Source organism: Somniosus microcephalus, chromosome 12 (assembly GCF_052327205.1).
Source record: "Somniosus microcephalus isolate GS21.2 chromosome 12, FLI_Smic_1.0, whole genome shotgun sequence".
Taxonomy (NCBI): domain Eukaryota; kingdom Metazoa; phylum Chordata; class Chondrichthyes; order Squaliformes; family Somniosidae; genus Somniosus; species Somniosus microcephalus.
The window spans coordinates 128,364,460-128,392,091 of NC_140998.1; the positions used below are offsets into that span (position 1 = coordinate 128,364,460).

Here is a 27,632-nt window from a genome sequence, read left to right on the forward strand (position 1 = left end):
TTCACCAATCACCCCTTTGCTTATTGACCTACCTTGGTTCCCGGTCTCTGAACGACTCCATTTTAAAATGATCATTCTTGGGTTCAAATCCCTCCATGGCCTTGCCCTTCCCTTTCTCTATAACTTCCTCCAGCCCTACAACCCTCAAGAGAATTTTGCATTCCCCCAACTCTGGCCTCTTGTGCATTCCCCACTTCCTTCGCCTCCACCATTGGCGGCCGTGCCTTCAGTTGTCAAGGCCCTAAGTTCTGGAATTCCCTCCCTAACCCTCTCTCTCTCCTCCTCAAAACCTACCTCTTTGACCAAGCTTTAGGTCACTTGTCCTAATATCTCCTCTTTTAGCTTGGTGTCAAATTTTTTCTGATTACACTCCTGTGAGGCGCCTTGGGATGGTTTTACTAAGATATTGGCGCTATATAAATACAAGCTGCTGTTGTTGTTGTTGAGTTTGCTATTGGATTATTAACATGAGAGGCTGTGCAGCATCAAGAACAGGTGTATTCATGGTGATTTTTACAATGGCTTGTGGAGGGGTACATTTGAACAGAGTATTCTTCATCTGTGTTTTATGTTAATTTTACATTTTATTTATCTGTTTAACTTTTGAAACTTTCTTGTAATGAATACTTGGGAGATTTACTGAAATGGTAGGCTGGTGATGTTTGGTCAGAGTTTTTTTTTACTAAGCCTAGCTCGTGCAAACTCTTTGAATCGTTAGCACTGTGATACTTTACATGTTTAAAAAGCAATAAACAATTTATTCCTGTTCGATAGACATACAATACAAAGATAGAAAGACTTGTATTTATATAGCGCCTTTCACGACCACCGGACATCCCAAGTGCTTTACAGGCAATGAAGTACTTTTTGAAGTGTAGTCACTGTTGTAATGCAGGAAACGCGACAGCAAGCTCCCACAAACAGCAGTGTGATAATGACCAGATAATCTGTTTTAGTGATGTTGAAGGATAAATATTGGCCAGGACACCGGGAATACCTCCCCTGCTCTTCTTCGAAAATAGTGCCATAGGATCTTTTACGTCCACTTGAGAGGGCAGACATGGCCTCAGTTTAATGTCTCATCCGAAAGACGGCACCTCTGACAGTGCAACACTGGAGTGTCAGCCTAGATTTTTGTGCTCAAGTCCCTGTAGTGGAATTTGAACCCAGAACCTTCTGATTCAGAGGCGAGGGTGCTACCAACTGAGCCATGGCTGACAGATAAGGAAACTCTAGGGATAAGAAAAGACCATTCAACTCATCAAAGCTCATCCCTCCAGTACGTAACTCTTCCATCTTTTTCAATAACCTCAGTATTTTTTGGATTCATTACCCCACTTGGGAGATTACAAACTTTTATCATCCACAGTACATTTGGACATACAAAAAAATAAGACAGGAAATGACCCACTGGTCCACCTAGGCTGTCCCATATAGTTGTGATACTAGTGCATCACAATATACCCAGTCCCCAGCTTCCCAAAGCCATGTAATCGCCTGGGAGAGTCAAAAATCCAGACAAAAACCCAAGCTAATGAGGGAAAAAAATCTGGAAAATTCCTTTCTGACCCCATACAGCTAAATATAATTACCTTGTAATGTATGAAAGAACATTACAATAGTTATATCAAGTTATATCAGACTGCCCTCCCAATTCTCTCACATTCAGCAATTCTCTTTCGCTATCCTCCCCCACACCAGCATCCCAGTACTGTCAAATCCCAAGTCCCCATTCCCACCACGGCCAAACATAGCATTCCCCAAAATGCTTTTGCACCTATAAACCCCTATACCATTCCTCCCAAAGACAGGGTTCTCCTAATCCTACAATACCCTGACAGCCCTCTACTATCCTTACCAGGCCTTTGTATCCCTTCCTCACTACCCTCACAGTGCCGCCATATGCAGTAAATCCTCTCCTATTATCCTAGACGTTCACAAGCCCCAGTGCTTCTGAACCTCGTGATCTCCATTCCCAAACCCCATGCTGATCGTGGACCATGTCTGTCAAGCTGAAGCGGGAGTTCAGTGGCCGTTGAATCAGCTGTTGAGTTGACAGCTTCAAATGTAAAGTAAAAGCTCCCACTTTAGAGATATCTTCCCTCAGCCACAAACCCTTCATCAACAGATTCATCATACTGCAAGTCTTTACACAAGTCTCCATCCAATCTGACCTCATTACCTCTCTCACCATTGACATCGCTTGTCATCTCTACTTCACCTACCATCTATTCCATAAGTATGGGTGCCCTTTATAAGCTCTCACCTTGATCCTCAGAATCCCACCACGATCAGCCCCAACATTAGCAGCACCAGGCATACCAGCAGCACCAACAACACTACCCACCTTCTCCGCAATCACCTGATGCTGCACAGGACAGAGGGCATCAGCCCCCGACCACATTGCTGCCCGGGAGGCCAGGGATGGCCTCACCATGGCCAGACTTACTTCACCCTGGCAGCCACATGATGCACCAGGTTGGCATCACCCCACACCACCATAAAGCATCCCTACAATGCCCAAGCCATTCCTTTCACACTCATCACCATTGCAGGGGGTACTGTTATGTCTCACCATTCACTGCAACTCACTAAGCCACTTCCAAAGGTGCACACAAACCTGTCCAAGAGCACAGCGTTGAAAAGAAAGGTTTCAATGTTTGACACCACATTAACAGAAACGTTACATGAACATTGCATAAAACATCCAAGTGCCTACCCTTGTGTTGTTGTTGGTTGGTATGATTGCATTAGGATGAGGGTGAGTGTGAGGGGTAGCTAGTGAGATGGGGAAGTGATAATGTAGATAGAGAGGGATGGGTGGAGGTGCAAGGTAAGTTGGTGCGAGTAAGGATGTGCAGGAGTAGGGTAGGGAAGGCAGAATGATGGGAGTGTGATGAGAGGCACAGCAGGATGAGGTTGAGTGTGGCTTTGTACTAATGTTTCGTGATCTACTGAGATCATTGAAACATTTGCGGCACTGCACCCAGGTCCTCCTGACCACATCCCTGCTTGTGCCCTCCTCTACAATGTGCAACCAGGCTGTGTTGATCTCCTGGGGAGGTCTCTTCCACCCATGGGAAGGGAAGAGGACCTCCCTGCATGCTATGACTCCCTCCATAAGCATATGGAGGAAGTCATGGGGGAGCCTGGGTGCAGCCCTGTGCCTTTGTGCAGTGATTGTCAGTGATTGCAGCACCTCAATGCTGTAGAACACTAATAGCACAAATGTCAAAATAAAGTTGGCCACGGTCCCTTTAAGGAAACCGGCTTATGATGCATCATCAAATGACATCATCAGATCCGCTTCCTCTAATTGCTGGGAGAATTTAACAAGCCCAATCAACAGAAAGTAATTTCACAGAGTGGGATGGAGCTAGCAGCGGGGTCGGGACCCGCCACCGACCCGCTGGGGTCATCAAAATTGTGGCCAGGGAGTACAAAAGCAAGGAGGTTATGTTAACCCTTTATAAATCACTGGTTAGGCCTCAGCTGGAGTGTTGTGTCCAATTCAGGGAATCATACTTTAGGAAGGATGTCAAGGCCTTGGAGATGGTGCAGAGGAGGTTTACTAGAATTGTACCAGGCATGAGGGACTTCAGTGACATGGAGAGACTGGAGAGGTTGGGATTGTTCTCCTTGGAGCAGAGAAGGGTAAGGGGAGATTTAGTCATGAAGGGTTTTGATAGAGTAAATAAGGAGAGACTGTTTCCAGTGGGAGAAGGGTCAGTGACCAGAGGACACAGATTTATGGTAATTGGCAAAAGAGGCAGACATTTAAAACATTTACATAGCGAGTTATTATGATCTAGAATGCACTGCCTGAAATGGTGGTGGAAGCAGATTCAATAATAACATTAAAAAGGGAATTGGATAAATACTTGAAGGGGATAAAATTGCAGGGCTATGAGGTATGGGCAGCGATGTGGGACCAATTGGATAGCTCTTTCAAAGAGCCGGCACAGGCCCGATGGGCCGAATGGCCTCTTTATGCTGTAGGATTCTATACGCACATAATCATAGAATTCAAACTCAAAAAAAGTCACTAACATTACAATACTCCAACAAAAGCACAATTGGACTTATTCCATGCCGGCAATCAGTGGCCCTGCTACTATATCGCACATTCTATAGCATAAACAGCATCTCCTTACCATGAGCAGCAGGACCACAGGAAATCTGCTATTACAAATATAAATGTTTTGAGAGCATCTATCAGTTCAAAGTGTCAAAAGTGTACAATAATTTTTTTGAAAAAGAGAGAAGGAAAAGCAAGCACTTCAGGTTGTTGTTGTTTCCTTTTCCTTCGACCTGGAGCTGGAAACTCAAAACCATCTTCCAACCTGCAACCTTCCTGCATCAAACAGCAATTGAATCTCAGTTGATCTCAGATTATGCTTACTTACAGGAATTGGATTTTCTGGCCTTAAAGGGGCAGGCGAGCATAAACAGCTTCACAATAGCAGAACTATACATGCTCTTTTCATTATAAAACAATGCATCATCTGTGAGCAATACCGTGGGACATCTGCTACGATTAACAAAAAGCACACTATAGCATGTCTGTCAAATTAAAACTGTGAAGTTTTTTGGGGTGACAGCAATTTGTTTGCTTGGAATATACTTTCAAGGTACACAACAATTTTTTTTTAGCCGGTTGTAAAGGAACATTTCCATTTTTCATAAATATTTATTACATTTGAAAATCTGTTGAACAGAAATGTTTTCATCAGGCTTCTGCAGAGGCTCAGTGAGTTTATCCAGCTGGTATGGGGGAGGTGGGGGGTTGGAGAAAACAGTAATTTTACAAGGCCAAGTTAATGGATGTAAATTTTCTAACCAAAAGGTAAGCCAGTAATTGTTCATGGATTATATAAATAGAAAGGCTTCCAACGCCCCCAAATGGCTCAGCTAGTTAAGACAGTGAGTAACTGAGCCATATACAACAGGAAAGCCCTGGATTTGAACCTCAATCTATGCTGAGTTTGCTGATCTCAGCCAAGGCAGAGTTAGGATTGCCACAATTAACATCAGCTGCCATGGGGTAGGGAGGGGAATATCATTCAGGGTTCCTTCTCCTGATCATTAGCCAGTGACCCTTGCTGGAATACTACAAGTGTAGACAGGATTGGGCTTTATTGTGGTCAAATAGCTAGCCAATGCTCATCGTCAAGGCTCAAATATAAAGAATAGTTATTTGGGAAAGGTAGCGGCATGCAACCAGAATCTGTCGAACTGTATCCCAAAAAGCAGCCAGCATCTTCAGGAGAACAGATTCTGGCGCTCAATGTTGTATCCTCTTTAATCATAAGTTTTCCCAGAAAACACAAAAGAAGCTAAAGGAATGACAACTCTATTGCAGCCATCCAAAAAATCTTCTCCATTTAAGTTAACCATAAATGATTCGGCATCAGATAGTTTTACATTTCATGTTGATTTAAAAAAAATTATAAAGCATCCTTTACTTGAGATCAGATGTTATAGAATTCTGGACTTATTAATCTAATAACCAGTGACAAAATAAATAATCATGTTAATAGTTTTGAGCTGAGGAACATACAGTTTGAGAAAACTAAGTAGCTGATATATTGGAGACCACAAATGGTCAAGTGTTTTGCCACCATCAACAAAGATGAGAAACTCTGGCTTAAATGATTTCATTTAGATTTATTTATTTTTGTTATCAAAGACAATGTCTGGAAACATTATGTATTAAAGTTCTGTCCATGATCTTGCTTTTACAAAAAACTGTGAAATGAGGATGTGCACTTGATTATTAGACTCTTTCTTTGTCTACCCTTGGAAAGGAAAAACTCATCACTTCTCGAGAAAAAGGGATCTTTAGAACAGGCTGTGGAATGGATTAAGTCTTCGTGATCAAATCTCTTGTGTCTGATAAGTTCAACCTTTTTGTTTCAAGGTAAGAGTTCAAACACACCTCAGTACTAACGCTGGGCGTGGTTCCTCCAGAAGGTTAAAGGTTGAAGAATGTGAGGCACCATGATTGGACACACATTTGCTCATGCTCTAACCTGCACAACGGGGCAGTGTCAATCACTGAGGATTACAGTGAATTAATGGCAGACAACCAAACACGATCGACAGCAGGACGATGGAGGGAGACAGATGCATCTGCAGAGACCATAAAGTTTTTAAAAAAAAAGTTGGCTGGATTTCAAATTTATGGCAAGATGCATTCACCGAGGCTGTGGAGTGTCTTTGCAGCTACTGCGGCTTCTCATTGTCAGCCTCCGGGTAGGTTGGGTACTTAATAGTCTCAATGTTTTCCTTCACTTTGTAAGATGGATACAGGCCTGTTCGCCCAATTTTTCTATTGACACCTTTGGAATAACCATCCCAGTGGTTGCCAGCCACTCCAATCAGATCTCCAGGCTCTAACTGAATTTCTTCCGGAGTCTGTGGTTTGTGAGGGTAAATTGCAATCTGATTGTGTGCGTTCTGCCCACCAAAGTAGTAGATGTCATCCAGGGAATGGAAATAGGCTGAAGCATCTGGGTGCAACGTCTGCATTATCTCATAGGCCACACGACAAACCTGGGAAGCAGAAAGAGAGATTAATTGTTCCGAACTACTCCATTTAAAGCTGTGCTGCTTGATAGCACAAACAATGAAAATGCTTCGCACTTCATCTGGAATGCGTTTAAATTAATTTGGCAAGTTTAGAAAATGTTTCAGTTGGGATATTCGCCATTGCAAAAAAAAAGACAAAATCTATCCAATATTATATATACTTCATTGGAGCTCAAATGTCTCATCCTATGGTGCCAGTGTTCAGTAGTGGTAGCCTCAACAATGCAAAAAATCCTGTATGTTATGGACCAAGAGGAATAGCGTTCATTCAAAGTATTGTAAGATGTCATTAAAATAACGTGAATTCCTAATGAAAACTCATGCCAGATGTTCATAGACCTGTCAGTATTAGACAGCAGCTTGTGTTAGAACCATAACTTTTTAGCTCTGTGACCAGGGCTTTAACCCAGCCCCAACTAATGGCATTGAATTCGACAGTCACTACTCGTAAACTCACTCCTGGGTATCTGTTATTTCCTTCGTAATTATATCCTGCACATGAAACTTCCCAGTAACCAGCCGTAGATTACTCCTCAACGAATCACAAACACTAAAGGGTAGATTTTCCTCTCGACTGGATCTCTTGTGAAGAAGAAGGTGCATGCATTTTTCCTACCCTGGGCCAACCGGTAGTAATTATTTGCAGGCAGGAGGATCTCTTGCTACATTTATCCACTTTTAAAAAGCAGGCCCAAGCTGGCAATTTTCAGAAGAGTATTTTTCAAAAAAACATCAAGTGAAAGCAAAAAAAATACTGGTAGAAACTAAAGCCAAGGGGAAATAGAAAAATACATCTTGTATGACAGCATTGCTGTGTTTTTATGTAGCCAAACAAGCAATAATGCCAGTATCACAATCTGTATTGTTTTCAGTTGAAGATGACTGAAGAAAAATCTGACTACAAGCTTGAGACATTCGTGAGAAAAGCATAAAGGGGACAATACTGAAGGGAGAGAATAAATATTGTCAATCTACTTGATTCAATCTGAATTCCAACTGTTACGAATTATTTAATCTTAGTGAAATGCCAGGACCAGGAAAGACAGCAAGAGCTACCGAGAAGAAAGATAGCCAATAGCTGACAGAAGCACCACATCCATCAGAGGAGCAATACTCTGCCACTAAGAAGACCTGAGCTGCCAGGTCTAAATCATGTTCTCCTGCAACAATATATTTGGCAAAATCTTCCTTGAAAGGTTCTATTTTAAAATAATACTTTTGCGGCATAAGTACTTTGAACAACGTGCCACCCACATCCAATACAGCATGGCTTCCATTAATAGATGGCAAGCTTTTAGTCACCTGTCCTAATGTCTACTTTTTTGACAGTGTAAATTTTTGGGACATTTTACTATGTTAACGGTGCTATATCATTGCAAGTTGTTGTTGATTCCTGTGGTGATTTGCTCTTGTACTTTCGTGAAGATGGACAGAGTTTGGCTTTTCTCTTTCAGAATGAAACCCTTTAAATGCTTCTTTCATCTTCACTAATACATTTACTGAACCAATGGTTGTGATTTCTTTATTAACATTTCAATGACAAGTATATTTACTTTATTCTACTGCAAAAGAGATCTTGTCAGAGAAGTTGAAGGTTATTATGAGTAGCTAGCTTTCATGGTTTACTGTTGTATTGACTATGTGAACATTAATCTTGAGTTTCCCAGATGCTTGTTAATATTCCTACTGGGATGATCCCACGCATCCATTCATTGCTCTTTCACACTTCTAGTCTAGGGTCTAAAGCCTAGTTTAAGCTGTGCAGCAGCATTAACTGATGCAACACCTGCTCTTTCACCCCCTCCCTTCCCACTGTCCAGGGCCCCAAACACACCTTCCAGGTGAAACAGCGATTTACTTGTACTTGTTCAAACTTAGTATACTGTATTTGCTGCTCACGGTGTGGTCTTTTCCACATTGGGGAGACCAAATGCAGATTGAGTGATCGCTTTGTTAAACACCTCCATTCAGTCCACAAGCGTAACCTTGAGCTGCCGGTCGCTTGCCACTTTAATTCACAGTCCCTCTCTCACCTCGGCTTCTACACTGTTCCAATGAAGGTCAACGCAAGCTCGAGGAACAGCACCTCATCTTTCACTTTACAGCCTTCTGGCCTCAACATTGTGTTCAACAACTTTACATCCTAACCACCACTCCCATTTTTTCAGACAGCAGCTGTTGGTAATGATTCTGCTGTATCCATTTACACCTCCTATAGACCCATCTTTTATTTCTTTACTTGTCCCATTACCATCCCCTTTTGCCTTGCACCATCATCCTTTTTGCCATTTAATCACTCCTGCCCTCCATGCTATCACAGACCTTACCCTTTGTTCTTTCCTCTCCCCCACACATTTTTCTGCCTCTGTACTTGCTTCAAAACTGTTAAATTGCTAACTTCTTCCAATTCTGATGAAAGGTCATCGACCTGAAACGTTAACTCTGTTTCTCTCTCCACAGACGCTGCCTGACCTGCTGAGTGTCTCCAGCATTTTCTGTTTTGATTTCAACTTTCCTGTGTAGTTGGCGTAAGTGGTGTAAATGTCCTACTGCTTTTTAAATGATTACTGTATGTTTTTCCAAACATAAAATCAGGTTCTATGGACAGGCTGAGTGCACCAAGGACATTAACAACTGAGGACCTGCCAAAGAAATCTTAGTTTTCATTTCCTTTCAATTTGGAACTTGGACAGTTTTGTGCAATCTTCCTACAAACTGTAGCTGTAAAAAAAGAGTACCACTCCACCCAGAAAAAGTCACGCATTTACCAGTATTTCCATTGAAGCAAAAGTGAAAATCTATATAATTTAGTTTTATCTGTACTGACCTTGTGTAATCCTAGTAACAGGGAACAATGGAGAGGCAGCAAAGCTTTCAATCCGAAGTGGTGTTCATTTCTCTTTTAATATAAACCATTGTGTTTAATGACCTTAAAACAAAACTACCTCTAGCTCAACACATCTCAAAGCAGCTAAAAGGAAAATACCAATTTGGTCAACCATTGCTGGATTTAGGTATCCAGCGTAGAAGCTGTAATTACTTTCTTAAAGTCGTATATTACATAACGTGACCTGTAAGAAAATCAAAAAGGGTTTTTTCCACCCACGGGTTTCAGCAATTGCTTTCCTCTGGGAATCTGCAGCCATTTTACTTGGCATGAGAAATGGGGCATACTTGATTTGACTGGTTTAAAAAAATCGTACTTGTCAGAACTGCCATCAACAGATTTTTGAATCTGTCACGAAAGTTAATGGCCTGAAAAATCAAGAAAAACTCCATCAATTTCCATGCATTTTTCATGAACTCTTTAACAGGAGAGGGCTGCCGTTGAAAATATTCACTCGCCTCAGACCAGTAAAGTGAGCATGACTGAGCAAAAAGTGTTGATGGAAGTGGTTTTTGCAAATCGTTCAAAAGAAGTTCTAAATCTGATGTCACGGAGGACTGATATCATTAATCGCAAGAGTACTGCAATTATGTTCCACCATTGTTTCACATTTGCGAGTGAAGTTTTAAATCCATAAAATTGAGAAGTTGAGGCTGTGGGTCAATACTGGCAAAGAATTGATCTTGTAAGGGGGAATGGGGGAGGAATGGCTTTGTAGAATGTGGCAAATTATACCCCGGGGTTGAAAAAAAATACAGCACTTAAGTAGGAATGAGCAACTATCACAATGATTGGGAGCAGCAGCAGGAGCAGACCGAGCTGTGAGGGAGCAGGTGAAGGAGGAGCGAGGAAATTAAGCCCAAGGCTCGAGGCCAAGACCGAGCTATTGGGAGCAGCAGCGGGAGCAGACCGACCTGTGAGGGAGCAGCAGTGCGAGTGGACCGACCTGTGAGGGAGCAGCAGCGCGAGCAGACCGACCTGTGAGGGAGCAGCAGCGGGAGCGGACCGACCTGTGAGGGAGCAGCAGTGCGAGCGGACCGACCTGTGAGGGAGCAGCAGTGCGAGCGGACCGACCTGTGAGGGAGCAGCAGTGCGAGCGGACCGACCTGTGAGGGAGCAGCAGTGGGAGCGGACCGACCTGTGAGGGAGCAGCAGTGGGAGCGGACCGACCTGTGAGGGAGCAGCAGAGCGAGCGGACCGACCTGTGAGGGAGCAGCAGCGCGAGCGGACAGACCTGTGAGGGAGCAGCAGTGCGAGCGGACAGACCTGTGAGGGAGCAGCAGTGCGAGCGGACAGACCTGTGAGGGAGCAGCAGTGCGAGCGGACCGACCTGTGAGGGAGCAGCAGCAGGAGCGGACCGACCTGTGAGGGAGCAGCAGCAGGAGCGGACCGACCTGTGAGGGAGCAGCAGTGCGAGCGGACCGACCTGTGAGGGAGCAGCAGTGCGAGCGGACCGACCTGTGAGGGAGCAGCAGTGCGAGTGGACCGACCTGTGAGGGAGCAGCAGCGGGAGCGGACCGACCTGTGAGGGAGCAGCAGCGCGAGCGGACCGACCTGTGAGGGAGCAGCAGCGCGAGCGGACCGACCTGTGAGGGAGCAGCAGCGCGAGCGGACAGACCTGTGAGGGAGCAGCAGCGCGAGCGGACAGACCTGTGAGGGAGCAGCAGCGCGAGCGGACAGACCTGTGAGGGAGCAGCAGCAGGAGCGGACCGACCTGTGAGGGAGCAGCAGTGCGAGCGGACCGACCTGTGAGGGAGCAGCAGTGCGAGCGGACCGACCTGTGAGGGAGCAGCAGCGCGAGCGGACAGACCTGTGAGGGAGCAGCAGTGGGAGCGGACCGACCTGTGAGGGAGCAGCAGTGGGAGCGGACCGACCTGTGAGGGAGCAGCAGTGGGAGCGGACCGACCTGTGAGGGAGCAGCAGTGGGAGCGGACCGACCTGTGAGGGAGCAGCAGCAGGAGCGGACAGACCTGTAAGGGAGCAGCAGCGCGAGCGGACAGACCTGTGAGGGAGCAGCAGTGGGAGCGGACCGACCTGTGAGGGAGCAGCAGTGCGAGCGGACTGACCTGTGAGGGAGCAGCAGTGGGAGCGGACCGACCTGTGAGGGAGCAGCAGCGCGAGCGGACCGACCTGTGAGGGAGCAGCAGAGCGAGCAGACCGACCTGTGAGGGAGCAGCAGTGCGAGCGGACCGACCTGTGAGGGAGCAGCAGTGCGAGCGGACCGACCTGTGAGGGAGCAGACCGACCTGTGAGGGAGCAGCAGCGGGAGCGGACCGACCTGTGAGGGAGCAGCAGCGCGAGCGGACCGACCTGTGAGGGAGCAGCAGTGCGAGCGGGCCGACCTGTGAGGGAGCAGCAGTGCGAGCGGACCGACCTGTGAGGGAGCAGACCGACCTGTGAGGGAGCAGCAGCGGGAGCGGACCGACCTGTGAGGGAGCAGCGGTGGGAGCGGACCGACCTGTGAGGGGGCAGCAGTGCGAGCGGACCGACCTGTGAGGGAGCAGCAGTGCGAGCGGACCGACCTGTGAGGGAGCAGCAGTGTGAGCGGACCGACCTGTGAGGGAGCAGGCGATTTAAAGAACAACAAAAAAAAACAAGGAGTGATGTCACAGGAAAGCAGGGAAATGGTTGGTTGGTCAGTATTTTTCTGTTTTCTTGGGTATTGGTTTAAATTAAGAGCCGGGATTAAAAACTAAACATTCAAAACTTAAACAATTAATTAATTAAATACATTAGAGATGGCAGGGCAGGCGATGTGTTACTGCTGCAACATGTGGGAGCTGGTGGACACCATTGAGGTCCACGACGACCACATTTGCAGTAAGTGTTGGTTGCTCGAGGAACTTCGGCTCCGTGTTGATCAGCTGGAGTCCGAGCTTCAAACACTGCGACACATCAGGGAGGGGGAGAGTTACCTGGGCGCTGTGTTCCAGGAGGCAGTCGCACCCCTTAGATTAATTAATTCAAATTTGGTCCATGGTCAGGGATAGGTGGGTGTGACTACGAGCGAGGCAGGTATGGGGAACCAGGAGGTAGTGGTGGAGGAGCCTCAGCCCTTGCTCTTGTCCAATAGGTACGAGGTTCTTACTCTCTGTGTGGGCGAAAGCAGGGACTGCAGTGAGGATCAGCAAACTGACCACAGCACTGTGGTACAGGGAGCCATTCAAGAAGGGGGAGCAAAAAGAAATGTGGTAGTGGTAGGGGACAGTATAATTAGGGGGATAGACACTGTTCTCTGCAGCCAAGAGCATGAGTCCCGAAGGCAGTGTTGCCAGGGTAAAGGACATCCCCTCCGGGCTGGAAAAGAACTTGGAGTGGGAGGGGGAGGATCCAGTTGTCGTGGTCCACATAGGTACCAACAACGTAGGTAGGACAAAGAAAGAGGTTCTGCTGAGAGAGTTTGAGCAGCTAGGGACCACAAAAGCAGAACCACAAAGATAATTATTACCTGAGCCACGAGCAAATTGGCATAGTGTCAACAGGATCAGGCAGATGAATGCGTGGCTCAAAGATTGGTGTGGGAGAAGTAGGTTTCGATTTGTGGGACACTGGCACCAGTACTGGGGAAAGCGAGAGTTGTTCAGTTGGGACGGACTACACCTGAACCATGCTGGGACCAGAGTTCTAGCGAATTGAATAACTAGGGAGGTAGATAGGGCTTTAAACTAAATAAGGGGGGGGGGGTTCCCGGTAGAGAGAAATTTAGAAAGCTAGAGAGAAAAGACAAGGAAGCAGTGCAGGAAAGTGATTGGGGTAAGGATAACCAGATTATGTCAGGAAGGGACAGAGCGTACAAACAAAAGAGTGCACGAACAAATAGGGTCCGGGTAAGAAAAAATGGTAATAAGACAAATAGGGCCATAGTACAAAAATTTTTTAAGATGTCTAAAAATGTTAAAAAGACAAATCTAAAGACACTGGCCTAGAAATTCAGTAGCGCCCCATTTGGGGCACCAGCCTTGACAGGGCACCAAAAGTAGCGCCCCGGAAGCAGTCGCTGCCGCCCGCCGGAAATTCACTTTGCGCACCCCAGAGGGAAGCGCGGCGCTACTGGAGGCGCCCCGCATCCCTCTTGGGGCGCTGCAGCTGAAGATCGCTGTGCAACGTGCCGCAGCGCCACACACTACAGCACGGCGCGCTGCGGTACTGCAGGCCTTCCTCCCCTTCTTAAAGGGGAGGGGCCTTGTGCAGCGCGATCGAGGATCGCGAGTGCCGGCAAAAGAGCCCGGCACCGAGGAGAAGTGCCGGGCTCTTGGAATGCAGTCGGCACTCCGCAGGGGGGGGGGGCTCAGGAGGCCGGAGACGGCAGCGCGGAGAGGTACTGGCAGGCGGCCAACAAATAAAATGGCCGCCCTGCACCTCTCCTTTAATTAGCGCCTCTACCGCTGCAGGTAGGCCCCCTGAACCGTTCGCAAATAGCGTCCGGCGTTAAAGTAGGGGGCGCAACTAAATATCGCGATCGGGGCGGTAGCGGGGCGCTGTGCACACCGATGACGTCATCGGTAGCGACGCAGCGCTAACGGCTAGCGCCGCCATTAGTGTCCCGCTAAATTTAGCGGGAGGCATGGCCAGTGGCTTCCAACCCACTTAGTGCCCTCTTAAGGTGCTAATGGGTGGTGCAGCCCAATGAATTTCTAGGCCACTGTATCTGAATGCACGAAGCATTCGTAATAAGGTAGATGAATTAACAGCGCAAATAGATGTAAACGGATACGATATAACTGCAATAACGGAGACATGGCTGCAGGGTGACAAAGGCTGGGAGCTGAATATCCAAGGATATTCGATATTTAGGAAGGACAAGCAAAAAGGAAAAGGAGGTGGGGTGGCATTGTTTGTAAAAGATGAAATCAGAGCAAGTGTGAGAAAGGATATTGGCTCAGAAAATCAAGATGCAGAATCAGTCTGGGTGGAGCTAAGAAGCACCAAGGGGCAGAAAACATTGGTGGGAGTTGATATAGGCCTCCAAACAGTAGTGGTAATGTAGGGGATTACATCAAACAGAAAATTAGAGATGCATGTAACAAGGGTACTACAGTAATCATGGGAGACTTTAATCTACATATAGACTGGCCAAACCAAATTAGCAATAATACCGTGGAGGATGAATTCCTGGAGTGTGTACGAGATGGTTTTTTAGACCAGTACGTTGAGGAGCCAACTAGGGAATAGGCTATCCTAGATTTGGTATTGTGCAATGAGAAGGGGTTAATTAATAATCTTCTTGTGTGGGGTCCTTTAGGGAAGAGTGACCATAACATGATAGAATTCTTCATTAAGATGGAAAGTGAAGAAGTCCAATCCGAAACTAGGGTCCTAAATCTAAACAAAGGAAATACGATGGTATGAAGAGTGAGTTGGCTATGATAGATTGGGGAGCTTCATTAAAAGGCATGACGGTGGATAGGCAATGGCTAACATTTAAGGAGCGAATGCATGAATTGCAACAGTTATACATTCCTTTCTGGCGCATAAACACAAAATGAAAAGCGGCCCAACCATGGCTAACAAAAGAAATTAAGGATAGTATTAGATCCAAAGAGGAGTCATATAAGTTGCTAGAAAAAATAGCAAGCCTGAGGATTGGGAGCAGTTTAGAGTTCAGCAAAAAAGGACCAAGAGATTGATCAAGAGGGGAAAAATAGAGTATGAGAGTAAACTTGCAAGGAACATAAAAGTGGACTGTAAAAGCTTCTACAAGTATGTAAAAAGAAAAAGATTAGTGAAGACAAATGTTGGTCCCTTACAGTCAGAAACAGGAGAATTTATAATGGGGAACAAGGAAATGGCAGAGCAAATAAACAAATACTTTGGTTCTGTCTTCATGGAAGAGGACACAAATAACTTCCCAGAAATGTGAGGGAACCAAGGGTCTAGTGAGAAGGAGGAATTAAAGGAAATTAGTATTAGTAAAAAAATAGTGCTGGAGAAATTAATGGGACTGAAAGCTGATAAATCACCAGGGCCTGATAATCTGCATCCCAGAGTACTAAAAGAGGTAGCCATGGAAATAATGGATGCATTGGTTGTCATCTTCCAAAATTCTATAGATTATGGAACAGTTCCTGCAGATTGGAGGGTGGAAAATGTAACCCCACTATTTAAAAAAGGAGGGAGAGAGAAAATCGGGAACTACAGATCGGTTAGCCTAACATCAATAGTAGGGAAAATGCTAGAGTCTATTATAAAGGATGTGATAACAGGACACTTAGAAAATATCAACGGGATTAGACAAAGTCAACATGGATTTATGAAAGGGAAATCGTGTTTGACAAACCTACTGGAATTTTTTGAGGATGTAACTGGTAGAATAGATAAGGGAGAACCAGTGGATGTGGTGTATTTAGATTTTCAGAAGGCCTTTGATAAATCCCACATAAGAGGTTAATGTGCAAAATTAAAGCACATGGGATTGGAGGTAATATACTGGCATGGATTGAAAATTGGTTAACAGACAGGAAAGAGAGTAGGAATAAATGCGTCTTTTTCGGGGTGGCAGGCGGTGACCAGTGGGGTACTGCAGGGATCAGTGCTTGGGCCCCAGCTATTCACAATATATAATCAATGATTTCGATGAGGGAACCAAATGTAATATTTCCAAGTTTGCTGATGACACAAAACTGGGTGGGATTGTAAGTTGTGAGGAGGATGCAAAGAGGCTTCAAGGCGGTTTAGATAAGTTGAATGAGTGGGCAAATACATGGCAGATGCAGTATAACGTGGATAAATGTGAAGTTATCCACTTCGGTAGGAAAAACCGAAAGGTAGAGTATTATTTAAATGGTGATAGATTGGGAAATGCTGATGTACAAAGGGACCTGGGTGTCCTTGTACACCAGTCACTGAAAGCAAACATGCAGGTGCAGCAAGCAGTTAGGAAGGCAAATGGTATGTTGGCCTTCATTGCAAGAGGATTTGATTACAGCAGCAAGGATGTTTTACTACAGGGCCTTGGTGAGACTACACCTGGAGTACTGTGTGCAGATTTGGTCTCCTTACCTAAGAAAGGATATACTTGTCATAGAGGGAGTGCAGTGAAGGTTCACCCGACTGATTCCTGGGATGGCAGGACTGTCGTATGAGGAGAGATTGGGTCGACTCGGCCTGTATTCACTAGAGTTTAGAGGAATGAGAGGGGATCTCATTGAAATGTATAAAATTCTGACAGGGCTAGACAGACTGGATGCAGGGAGGATGTTTCCCCTGGCTGGGGGTTCTAGAACTTGGGGTCACAGTCTCAGGATATGGGGTAGGACATTTAGGGCTGAGATGAGAAATTTCTTCACTCAGAGGGTGGTGAACCTGTGGAATTCTCTACCACAGAAGGCTGTGGAAGCCAAGTCACTGAATATATTTATGAAGGAGATAGATAGATTTCTAGACACAAAAGGCATCAAGGGTTATGGGGAGAGAGCAGGAATATGGTATTGAGATAGAGGATCAGCCATGATCATATTGAATGGCGGAGCAGGCTTGAAGGGCTGAATGGCCTACTCCTGCTCCTATTTTTCCATGTTTCTATTCAATCCATCCAGCTCTTTGTATCCATTACATTAATTTTCTGGCCCTCAATAATCATTCATCATTTCCCTCCTTCCCAAAGCTTTACTTCTGCTGAGACAAGAAAGTGTCCAATTCCTGAAAGGATGCTTTAACTGCATCCACCTTTACTGTGCTGGCATGTAGCAGCATGAGTGAATGTGCAAGACAACCAAATGTTTTATCTGTTCGTAACATCTAATGCATCTATGGGGGTATCCCAGGCTGCTGTGGGAGGCAAAGGAGGAGATTGCAGGGGCTCTGACACAAATTTTCAGAACCTCTCTGGCCACAGGGGATGTACCAGAGGACTGGAGAACAGCTAACGTAGTACCATTATTCAAGAAGGGTAGCAGGGATAAACCAGGGAATTACAGGCCAGTGAGCCTAACATCTGTGGTAGGGAAATTATTGGAAAAAATTCTGAGGGACAAAATTAGTCTCCACTTGGAGAGGCAAGGATTAATCGGGGATAGTCAGCATGGCTTTGTCAAGGGTAAATCATGTCTGACAAATCTGATTGAATTTTTCGAGGGGGTGACTAGGGGGGTGGATGAGGGAAATGCTGTGGATGTGGTTTACATGGACTTCAGTAAAGCTTTTGACAAAGTCCCACATAGGAGACTGGTCAAGAAGGTAAGAGCCCATGGGATCCAGGGTGCCTTGGCGCGTTGGATCCTCAACTGGCTGAGTGGCAGGAGGCAGAGGGTGATGGTCGAAGGTTGCTTTTGTGACTGGAAGCCTGTGTCCAGTGGGGTACCTCAGGGATCGGTGCTGGGTCCCTTGTTGTTTGTGATCTACATAAATGATTTGGATGAGAATGTAAAAGGTATGATCAGTAAGTTCGCAGATGACACGAAAATTGGTGGGGTGGTAAATTGCGAGGAGGAAAGCCTCAGGCTACAGGACGATATAAACGGGTTGGTCAGATGGGCGGAAAAGTGGCAAATGGAATTTAACCCTGAAAAGTGCGAGGTGATGCATTTTGGACGGACAAATAAGGCAAGGGAATACACAATGAGTGGTAGGACCCTAGGAAGTACAGAGGGTCAGAGGGACCTTGGTGTACATGTACATAGATCCCTGAAGGCAGCGGAACAGGTAGATAAGGTGGTTAAAAAGGCATATGGGATACTTGCCTTCATTAGCCGAGGCATAGAATATAAGAGCAGGGAGGTTATGATGGAGCTGTACAAAACGCTGGTGTACTGTGTGCAGTTCTGGTCACCTCACTATAGGAAGGATGTGATTGCTTTGGAGAGGGTGCAGAGAAGATTCACCAGGATGTTACCTGGGATGGAGCGCCTCAGCTATGAAGAAAGACTAAACAGGCTGGGGTTGTTTTCCTTGGAGCAAAGAAGGCTGAGGGGGGACCTGATTGAGGTGTACAAAATGATGAGGGGCATAGATAGGGTAGACAAAGAGGAACTTTTCCCCTTAGTAGGGGGGTCAATAACAAGGGGGCATAGATTCAGGGTAAGGGGCAGGAGATTTAGAGGGGATTTGAGGAGGAACTTTTTCACCCAGAGGGTGGTTGGAATGTGGAACTCAATGCCTAAAAGGGTGGTAGAGGCAGGAACCCTCACAACATTCAAGAAGCATTTGGATGAGCACTTGAAATGCCATTGCATACAAGGCTATGGACCAAATGCTGGAAAATGGGATTAGACTGGACAGGGATGGATGGGCGGCGCAGACACGATGGGCCGAAGGGCCTCTTTCTGTGCTGTAAAACTCTATGACTCTATGAACAAGCTTACCTCTGTACCACCCTCCCATGATCTTCATCCCACCACCAAACCACCCCCCCGCCGCTGTAATCCAACACCCGCCCTGCGACCTCTGACCCCTGCCCTGTGATCCCCGACTCCCCCTACTTACCTGGCATCTGCTCACAGGCTGCCGGTCAGGCAGGAAAGCAGCCAGGGAGCAGAGGCCAGGTAAGTAGGGGGAGCTGGAGATCGCTGGGGGGGTTGGACGTCGGAGTTCGTGGTGGATGAGGGGGGGCAATCAGGCTGACTGGCGGGTGGGAATTCTACTGAGAAAATCTGAAAGAATTCTTTCAGTTAAATCCTGCAGGACGTCCAGAAAACCAAAACTTCCAGGTTCCCTTCTGGAAATGCTCCCCCCACCCCGCTGTCTTCACAGCCCTGAGTAATTGTCAGGGCCCACGTCTCGGAATAGTGACTATTCTGCTTCCGAAGTGTGGCAGGAAGATGCGAGAAGTTAGTGAAATCCCATTTCTAACAATATTCAAGTAAATGGTTTGAAATATCTGCAGCTTTCCCGAACTGTGGAAGTTGTTAAGTTGAGACAATATCCAGCACCTTGTATTTCATGAAAGGGAGTTTACTGAGCTTTCAGGCAACACTACAGTTAGAAAACTTCCCTTTTCAGACAGAAGCATAACGCTCCGTGGAGCCTGGTTATACTTATCCTGGCAGTGCATAATGCTATTACCAACATGTGCTGCAATTCAACTGCAGTTAGCTCTTGGACAAAATGGCTTGTTTGGCAAATTGTACATGCACTGACATATTGGTCCAATTTTAATTCTGGGCAGGGACACTGTTAATCATTGTGTACAACGGTTTCTGTGCCAACTATCGAAGGGAAACTGGGCCATTTATGGGTTCTGTTTAAACAGAAATCTCCTGAGTGCAGCAGGTAGAGCGAGGCAACACAGCAAATACTTACATAGCAAATGATGAGCAGTTGCCACAGAGCTATATTCAAAAGCAGCCCCCTCATCAAGAGGAAGCCATTTGGGTGGAAGGCGATGGGGAGATTTTCAGTCACTGCAGTAACAGATTAGCTTCACAGAATTATGGTCAGCTATGTGGACAGCTCCAGTACACCTTCTATTGTTTTGTTTGGGTGATCACAAATGTTTCTTGAGAAGGAGTCATTCATTATGTTTCATGGAAATCTGATGAATTATTTATATTTTTGCGATGAACCTTTATTTTTTCCGAAGTATTTTCACCCCACAAACCAAATTATGCCAGAAATAGTGATCAGCTGACATTCTCCCAGGCCCCCTTAAGTGCCATGTTCAACCAGATACTGGAGGATGAGAAAATGGCGATGACCCTCTCTCCTAAGGAAACAGTTGCAGGGCTATGGGGAAGGAGCAGGGGACTATTTGGGTAGCTCTATCAAAGAGTCAGCACAGGTATGGTGGGCCAAATGGCCACCTGCTGTACTGTATAAGTCTTTTCTCCCTCCCCCTTGTTGGGAAGTAGCTGGCCACGGCTAGGCACTTTCTGAGAGCGCCAAATCCAGGTTTGGAAGTTCAGCAGAGTGTTGGACTGTCAGCTCTGTGATGCCGTGTGTTGGCTTGCCCTCAGTAAAAACATTTCTAAATTTATATTGGAAACTCTAGCCTAGATTTTCTGCTCCTGTGGAACTGGGGTATATCTCCGCTGGAGCAGGGCTTCCGCCCACCACTGCCATTCTTCTGGTTATGAGGTGAACTCCGCAATTCCTCTCCAGTGAGCTCAGCCAGATTGGGAGTTTTACTGTGGGAGGCCTGTTATAGTGAGTGCGAGCTGGGGCTCGGTGCTCCAGTGAGTGTGAGCTGAGGCTCGGTGCTCCAGTGAGTGTGAGCTGGGGCTCGGTGCTCCAGTGAGTGTGAGCTGGGGCTCGGTGTTCCAGTGAGTGTGAACTGGGGCTCGGTGTTCCAGTGAGTGTGAGCTGGGGCTCGGAGCTCCAGTGAGTGTGAGCTGGGGCTCGGAGCTCCAGTGAGTGTGAGCTGGGGCTCGGGGCTCCAGTGAGTGTGAGCTGGGGCTCGGTGCTCCAGTAAGTGTGAGCTGGGGCTCGGTGCTCCAGTGAGTGTGAGCTGGGGCTCGGTGTTCCAGTGAGTGTGAACTGGGGCTCGGTGCTCCAGTGAGTGTGAGCTGGGGCTCGGTGTTCCAGTGAGTGTGAGCTGGGGCTTGGTGCTCCAGTGAGTATGAGCAGGGACTCGGTGTTGTAGAGAGTGAGCTGGGGCTCGGTGCTCCAGTGAGTGTGAGCTGGGGCTCGGTGCTCCAGTGAGTGTGAGCTGGGGCTCGGTGCTGCAGTGAGTGTGAGCTGGGGCTCGGTGCTGCAGTGAGTGTGAGCTGGGGCTCGGTGCTGCAGTGAGTGTGAGCTGGGGCTCGGTGCTGCATTGAGTGTGAGCTGGGGCTCGGTGCTTTAGTGAGTGTGAGCTGGGGCTCGGTGCTCCAGTGAGTGTGAGCTGGGGCTCGGTGCTCCAGTGAGTGTGAGCTGGGGCACGGTGCTGTAGTGAGTGTGAGTGGGGCTCGGTGCTGTAGTGAGTGTGAGCTGCGGCTCGGTGTTCCAGTGAGTGTGAGCTGGGGCTCGGTGCTCCAGTGAGTGTGAGCTGGGGCTCGGTGCTCCAGTGAGTGTGAGCTGGGGCTCGGTGCTCCAGTGAGTGTGAGCTGGGGCTCGGTGCTCCAGTGAGTGTGAGCTGGGGCTCGGTGCTCCAGTGAGTGTGAGCTGGGGCTGGGTGCTCCAGTGAGTGTGAGTTGGGGCTGGGTGCTCCAGTGAGTATGAGCTGGGGCTCCGTGCTCCAGCGAGTGTGAGCTGGGGCTCCGTGCTACAGCGAGTGTGAGCTGGGGCTCGGTGCTCCAGTGAGTGTGAGCTGGGGCCCGGTGCTCCAGTGAGTGTGAGCTGGAGCTCGGTGCTCCAGTGAGTGTGAGCTGGGGCTCGGTGCTGTAGTGAATGTGAGCTGGGGCTCGGTGCTCCAGTGAGTGTGAGTTGGGGCTGGGTGTTCCAGTGAGTGTGAGCTGGGGCTCGGTGCTCCAGTGAGTGTGAGCTGGGGCTCGGTGCGGTAGTGAGTGTGAGCTGGGGCTCGGTGCTGTAGTGAGTGTGAGCTGGGGCGCGGTGCTCCAGTGAGTGTGAGCTGGGTCTCGGTGCTCCAGTGAGTGTGAGCTGGGGCTTGGTGCTGTAGTGAGAGTGAGCTGGGGCTCGGTGCTCCAGTGAGTGTGAGCTGGGGCTTGGTGCTGTAGTGATTGTTAGCTGGGGCTCGGTGCTCCAGTGAGTGTGAGCTGGGGCTTGGTGCTCCAGTGAGTGTGAGCTGGGGCTCGGAGCTCCAGTGAGTGTGAGCTGGGGCTCGGTGTGGCAGTGAGTGTGTGCTGGGGCTCGGTGTGACAGTGAGTGTGAGCTGGGGCTCGGTGTGACAGTGAGTGTGAGCTGGGGCTTGGTGCCCCAGCGAGTGTGAGCTGGGGCTCAGTGCTGTAGTGAGTGTGAGCTGGGGCTCGGTGCTGTAGTGAGTGTGAGCTGGGGCTTGGGGTTCCAGTGAGTGTGAGCTGGGGCTTGGTGCTGTAGTGAGTGTGAGCTGGTGCTCAGTGTTCCAGTGAGTGTGAGCTGGGGCTCAGTGCTGTAGTGAATGTGAGCTGGGGCTCGGTGCTCCAGCGAGTGTGAGCTGGGGCTCGGTGCTCCAGCGAGTGTGAGCTGGGGCTCGGTGTTCCAGCGAGTGTGAGCTGGGGCTCGGTGCTGTAGTGAGTGTGAGCTGGGGCTCGGTGCTCCAGTGAGTGTGAGCTGGGGCTCGGTGCTGCAGTGAGTGTGAGCTGGGTCTCGGAGCTCCAGTGAGTGTGAGCTGGGGCTCGGAGCTCCAGTGAGTGTGAGCTGGGGCTCGGGGCTCCATTCAGTGTGAGCTGGGCCTCGGGGCTCCAGTGAGTGTCAGCTGGGGCTTGGTGTTGTAGTAAGTGTGAGCTGGGGCTCGGTGCTCCAGTGAGTGTGAGCTGGGGCTCGGTGCTGCAGTGAGTGTGAGCTGGGGCTCGGTGCTGCAGTGAGTGTGAGCTGGGGCTCGGTGCTGCAGTGAGTGTGAGCTGGGGCTTGGTGCTGCAGTGAGTGTGAGCTGGGGCTCGGTGCTGCAGTGATTGTGAGCTGGGGCTCGGTGCTCCAGTGAGTGTGAGCTGGGGTTCGGTGCTCCAGTGAGTGTGAGCTGGGGCTCGGTGCTGTAGTGAGTGTGAGCTGGGGCTCGGTGCTGTAGTGAGTGTGAGCTGGGGCTCGGTGCTCCAGTGAGTGTGAGCTGGGGCTCGGTGTTCCAGTGAGTGTGAGCTGGGGCTCGGTGCTCCAGTGAGTGTGAGCTGGGGCTCAGTGTTCCAGTGAGTGTGAGCTGGGGCACGGTGCTGTAGTGAGTGTGAGCTGGGGCTCGGTGCTGTAGTGAGTGTGAGCTGGGGCTCGGTGCTCCAGTGAGTGTGAGCTGGGGCTCGGTGCGCCAGTGAGTGTGAGCTGGGGCTCGGTGCTCCAGTGAGTGTGAGCTGGGTCTCGGTGATCCAGTGAGTGTGAGCTGGGGCTCGGTGCCCCAGTGAGTGTGAGCTGGGGCTCGGTGCTCCAGTGAGTGTGAGCTGGTGATCGTGTCTCCAGTGATTGTGAGCTGGGGCTCGCTGCTGTAGTGAGTGTGAGCTGGGGCTCGGTGTTCCATTGAGTGTGAGCTGGGGCTCGGTGCTCCAGTGAGTGTGAGCTGGGGCTCGGTGCTCCAGTGAGTGTGAGCTGGGGCTCGGTGCTCCAGTGAGTGTGAGCTGGGGCTGGGTGCTCCAGTGAGTGTGAGCTGGGACTGGGTGCTCCCTCGAGTGAGAGCTGGGGCTCGGTGTTCCAGTGAGTGTGAGCTGGGGCTCGGTGTTCCAGTGAATGTGAGCTGGGGCTTGGTGCTCCAGTGAGTGTGAGCTGGGGCTCGGTGTTGCAGGGAGTGTGAGCTGGGGCTCAGTGTTGCAGTGAGTGTGAGCTGGGGCTCGGTGCTCCAGTGAGTGTGAGCTGGGGCTCGGGGCTCCAGTTAATGTGAGCTGGGGCTCGGTGCTCCAGTGAGTGTGAGCTGGGGCTCGGTGCTCCAGTGAGTGTGAGTGTGAGCTGGGGCTCGGTGTTCCAGTGAGTGTGAGCTGGGGCTCGGTGCTGCAGTGAGTGTGAGCTGGGTCTCGATCCTCCAGTGAGTGAGAGCTGGGGCTCGGTGCTCCAGTGAGTGTGATCTGGAGCTCGGTGATCCAGTGAGTGTGAGCTGGGGCTCGGTGCTCCAGTGAGTGTTAGCTGGGGCTCGGTGCTCCAGTGAGTGTGAGCTGGGGCTCGGTGCTCCAGTGAGTGTGAGCTGGGGCTCGGTGTTCGAGTGAGTGTGAGCTGGGGCTCGGTGCTCCAGTGAGTGTGAGCTGGGGCCCGGTGCTATAGCGAGTGTGAGCTGGGGCTCGGTGCTCCAGCGAGTGTGAGCTGGGGCTCGGTGCTCCAGTGAGTGTGAGCTGGGGATCGTGTCTCCAGTGAGTGTGAGCTGGGGCTCGCTGCTGTAGTGAGTGTGAGCTGGGGCTCGGTGTTCCATTGAGTGTGAGCTGGGGCTCGGTGCTCCAGTGAGTGTGAGCTGGGGCTCGGTGCTCCAGTGAGTGTGAGCTGGGGCTCGGTGCTCCAGTGAGTGTGAGCTGGGGCTGGGTGCTCCAGTGAGTGTGAGCTGGGACTGGGTGCTCCCTTGAGTGAGAGCTGGGGCTCGGTGTTCCAGTGAGTGTGAGCTGGGGCTCGGTGTTCCAGTGAATGTGAGCTGGGGCTTGGTGCTCCAGTGAGTGTGAGCTGGGGCTCGGTGTTGCAGGGAGTGTGAGCTGGGGCTCAGTGTTGCAGTGAGTGTGAGCTGGGGCTCGGTGCTCCAGTGAGTGTGAGCTGGGGCTCGGTGCTCCAGTGAATGTGAGCTGGGGCTCGGTGCTCCAGTGAGTGTGAGCTGGGGCTCGGTGCTCCAGTGAGTGTGAGCTGGGGCTCGGTGCTCCAGTGAGTGTGAGTGTGAGCTGGGGCTCGGTGTTCCAGTGAGTGTGAGCTGTGGCTCGGTGCTGCAGTGAGTGTGAGCTGGGTCTCGATCCTCCAGTGAGTGTGAGCTGGGGCTCGGTGATCCAGTGAGTGTGATCTGGAGCTCGGTGATCCAGTGAGTGTGAGCTGGGGCTCGGTGCTCCAGTGAGTGTGAGCTGGGGCTCGGTGCTCCAGTGAGTGTGAGCTGGGGCTCGGTGCTCCAGTGAATGTGAGCTGGGCCTCGGTGCTCCAGTGAGTGTGAGCTGGGGCTCGGTGCTCCAGTGAGTGTGAGTGTGAGCTGGGGCTCGGTGTTCCAGTGAGTGTGAGCTGGGTCTCGATCCTCCAGTGAGTGTGAGCTGGGGCTCGGTGATCCAGTGAGTGTGATCTGGAGCTCGGTGATCCAGTGAGTGTGAGCTGGGGCTCGGTGTTCCAGTGAGTGTGAGCTGGGGCTCGGTGCTCCAGTGAGTGTGAGCTGGGGCTCGGTGCTCCAGTGAGTGTGAGCTGGGGCTCGGTGCTCCAGTGAGTGTGAGCTGGGGCCCGGTGCTATAGCGAGTGTGAGCTGGGGCTCGGTGCTCCAGCGAGTGTGAGCTGGGGCTCGGTGCTCCAGCGAGTGTGAGCTGGGGCTCGGTGCTCCAGCGAGTGTGAGCTGGGGCTCGGTGCTCCAGCGAGTGTGAGCTGGGGCTCGGTGTTCCAGCGAGTGTGAGCTGGGGCTCGGTGTTCCAGCGAGTGTGAGCTGGGGCTCGGTGCTCCAGCGAGTGTTAGCTGTGACTCGGTGCTCCAGTGAGTGTGAGCTGGGGCTCGGTGCTGTAGTGAGCTGGGGCTCGGTGTTCCAGTGAGTGTGAGCTGGGGCTCGGTGTTCCAGTGAGTGTGAGCTGGGGCTCGGTGCTCCATTGAGTGTGAGCTGGGGCTCGGTGCTCCAGCGAGTGTGAGCTGGGGCTCGGTGCTCCAGCGAGTGTGAGCTGGGGCTCGGTGCTCCAGTGAGTGTGAGCTGGGGCTCGGTGCTCCAGCGAAGGTAAGCTGGGGCTCGGTACTCCAGCGAGTGTGAGCTGGGGCTCGGTACTCCAGCGACTGTGAGCTGGGGCTCGGTGCTCCAGCGAGTGTGAGCTGGGGCTCGGTGCTCCAGCGAGTGTGAGCTGGGGCTCGGTGCTCCAGCGAGTGTGAGCTGGGGCTCGGTGCTCCAGCGAGTGCGAGCTGGGGCTCGGTGCTCCAGCGAGTGTGAGCTGGGGCTGGGTGCTCCAGTGAGTGTGAGCTGGGGCTCGGTGCTCCAGTGAGTGTGAGCTTGGGCTCGGTGCTCCAGTGAGTGTGAGCTGGGGCTCGGTGCTCCAGTGAGTGTGAGCTGGGGCTCGGTGCTCCAGCGAGTGTGAGCTGGGGCTCGGTGTTCCAGCGAGTGTGAGCTGGGGCTCGGTGTTCCAGCGAGTGTGAGCTGGGGCTCGGTGCTTCAGCGAGTGTGAGCTGGGGCTCGGTGCTTCAGCGAGTGTGAGCTGGGGCTCGGTGCTCCAGTGAGTGTGAGCTGGGGCTCGGTGCTGCAGTGAGTGTGAGCCGGTGCTCGGTGCTCCAGTGAGTGTGAGCCGGGGCTCGGTGCTCCAGTGAGTATGAGCCGGGGCTCGGTGCTCCAGTGAGTGTGAGCTGGGGCTCGGTGCTCCAGTGAGTATGAGCTGGGGCTCGGTGCTCCAGTGAGTGTGAGCTGGGGCTCGGTGCTCCAGTGAGTGTGAGCTGGGGCTCGGTGCCCCAGTGAGTGTGAGCTGGGGCTCGGTGCTCCAGTGAGTGTGAGCTGGGGATCCTGTCTCCAGTGAGTGTGAGCTGGGGCTCGCTGCTGTAGTGAGTGTGAGCTGGGGCTCGGTGCTTTAGTGAGTGTGAGCTGGGGCTCGGTGTTCCAGTGAGTGTGAGCTGGGGCTCGGTGCTGTAGTGAGTCTGAGCTGGGGCTCGGTGTTCCATTGAGTGTGAGCTGGGGCTCGGTGCTCCAGTGAGTGTGAGCTGGGGCTCGGTGCTCCAGTGAGTGTGAGCTGGGGCTGGGTGCTCCAGTGAGTGTGAGCTGGGACTGGGTGCTCCCTTGAGTGAGAGCTGGGGCTCGGTGTTCCAGTGAGTGTGAGCTGGGGCTCGGTGTTCCAGTGAATGTGAGCTGGGGCTTGGTGCTCCAGTGCGTGTGAGCTGGGGCTCGGTGTTGCAGGGAGTGTGAGCTGGGGCTCAGTGTTGCAGTGAGTGTGAGCTGGGGCTCGGTGCTCCAGTGAGTGTGAGCTGGGGCTCGGTGCTCCAGTGAATGTGAGCTGGGGCTCGGTGCTCCAGTGAGTGTGAGCTGGGGCTCGGTGCTCCAGTGAGTGTGAGCTGGGGCTCGGTGCTCCAGTGAGTGTGAGTGTGAGCTGGGGCTCGGTGTTCCAGTGAGTGTGAGCTGTGGCTCGGTGCTGCAGTGAGTGTGAGCTGGGTCTCGATCCTCCAGTGAGTGTGAGCTGGGGCTCGGTGATCCAGTGAGTGTGATCTGGAGCTCGGTGATCCAGTGAGTGTGAGCTGGGGCTCGGTGCTCCAGTGAGTGTGAGCTGGGGCTCGGTGCTCCAGTGAGTGTGAGCTGGGGCTCGGTGTTCCAGTGAGTGTGAGCTGGGGCTCGGTGCTCCAGTGAGTGTGAGCTGGGGCTCGGTGCTATAGCGAGTGTGAGCTGGGGCTCGGTGCTCCAGCGAGTGTGAGCTGGGGCTCGGTGCTCCAGCGAGTGTGAGCTGGGGCTCGGTGCTCCAGCGAGTGTGAGCTGGGGCTCGGTGCTCCAGCGAGTGTGAGCTGGGGCTCGGTGTTCCAGCGAGTGTGAGCTGGGGCTCGGTGCTCCAGCGAGTGTTAGCTGTGACTCGGTGCTCCAGTGAGTGTGAGCTGGGGCTCGGTGCTGTAGTGAGTGTGAGCT

At 50.6% G+C, this 27,632-nt stretch overlaps 1 protein-coding gene across 23 annotated transcripts in view; it reads right to left on the minus strand.

Moving 5' to 3' along the window:
- Positions 1-5,652: 5,652 nt before the first annotated feature.
- The window catches only part of LOC147109520 (alpha-(1,6)-fucosyltransferase), a 993,309-nt gene continuing 971,329 nt past the window's right edge, over positions 5,653-27,632 (minus strand). For all 23 annotated transcript variants that reach the window (XM_086003552.1, XM_086003543.1, XM_086003541.1 and 20 more), the window contains one exon: positions 5,653-6,555. In XM_086003552.1, coding sequence (XP_085859678.1) covers positions 6,226-6,555 — 330 coding nt within the window. In that variant the 3' untranslated portion in view covers positions 5,653-6,225. The remainder of the gene's footprint in view (positions 6,556-27,632) is intronic.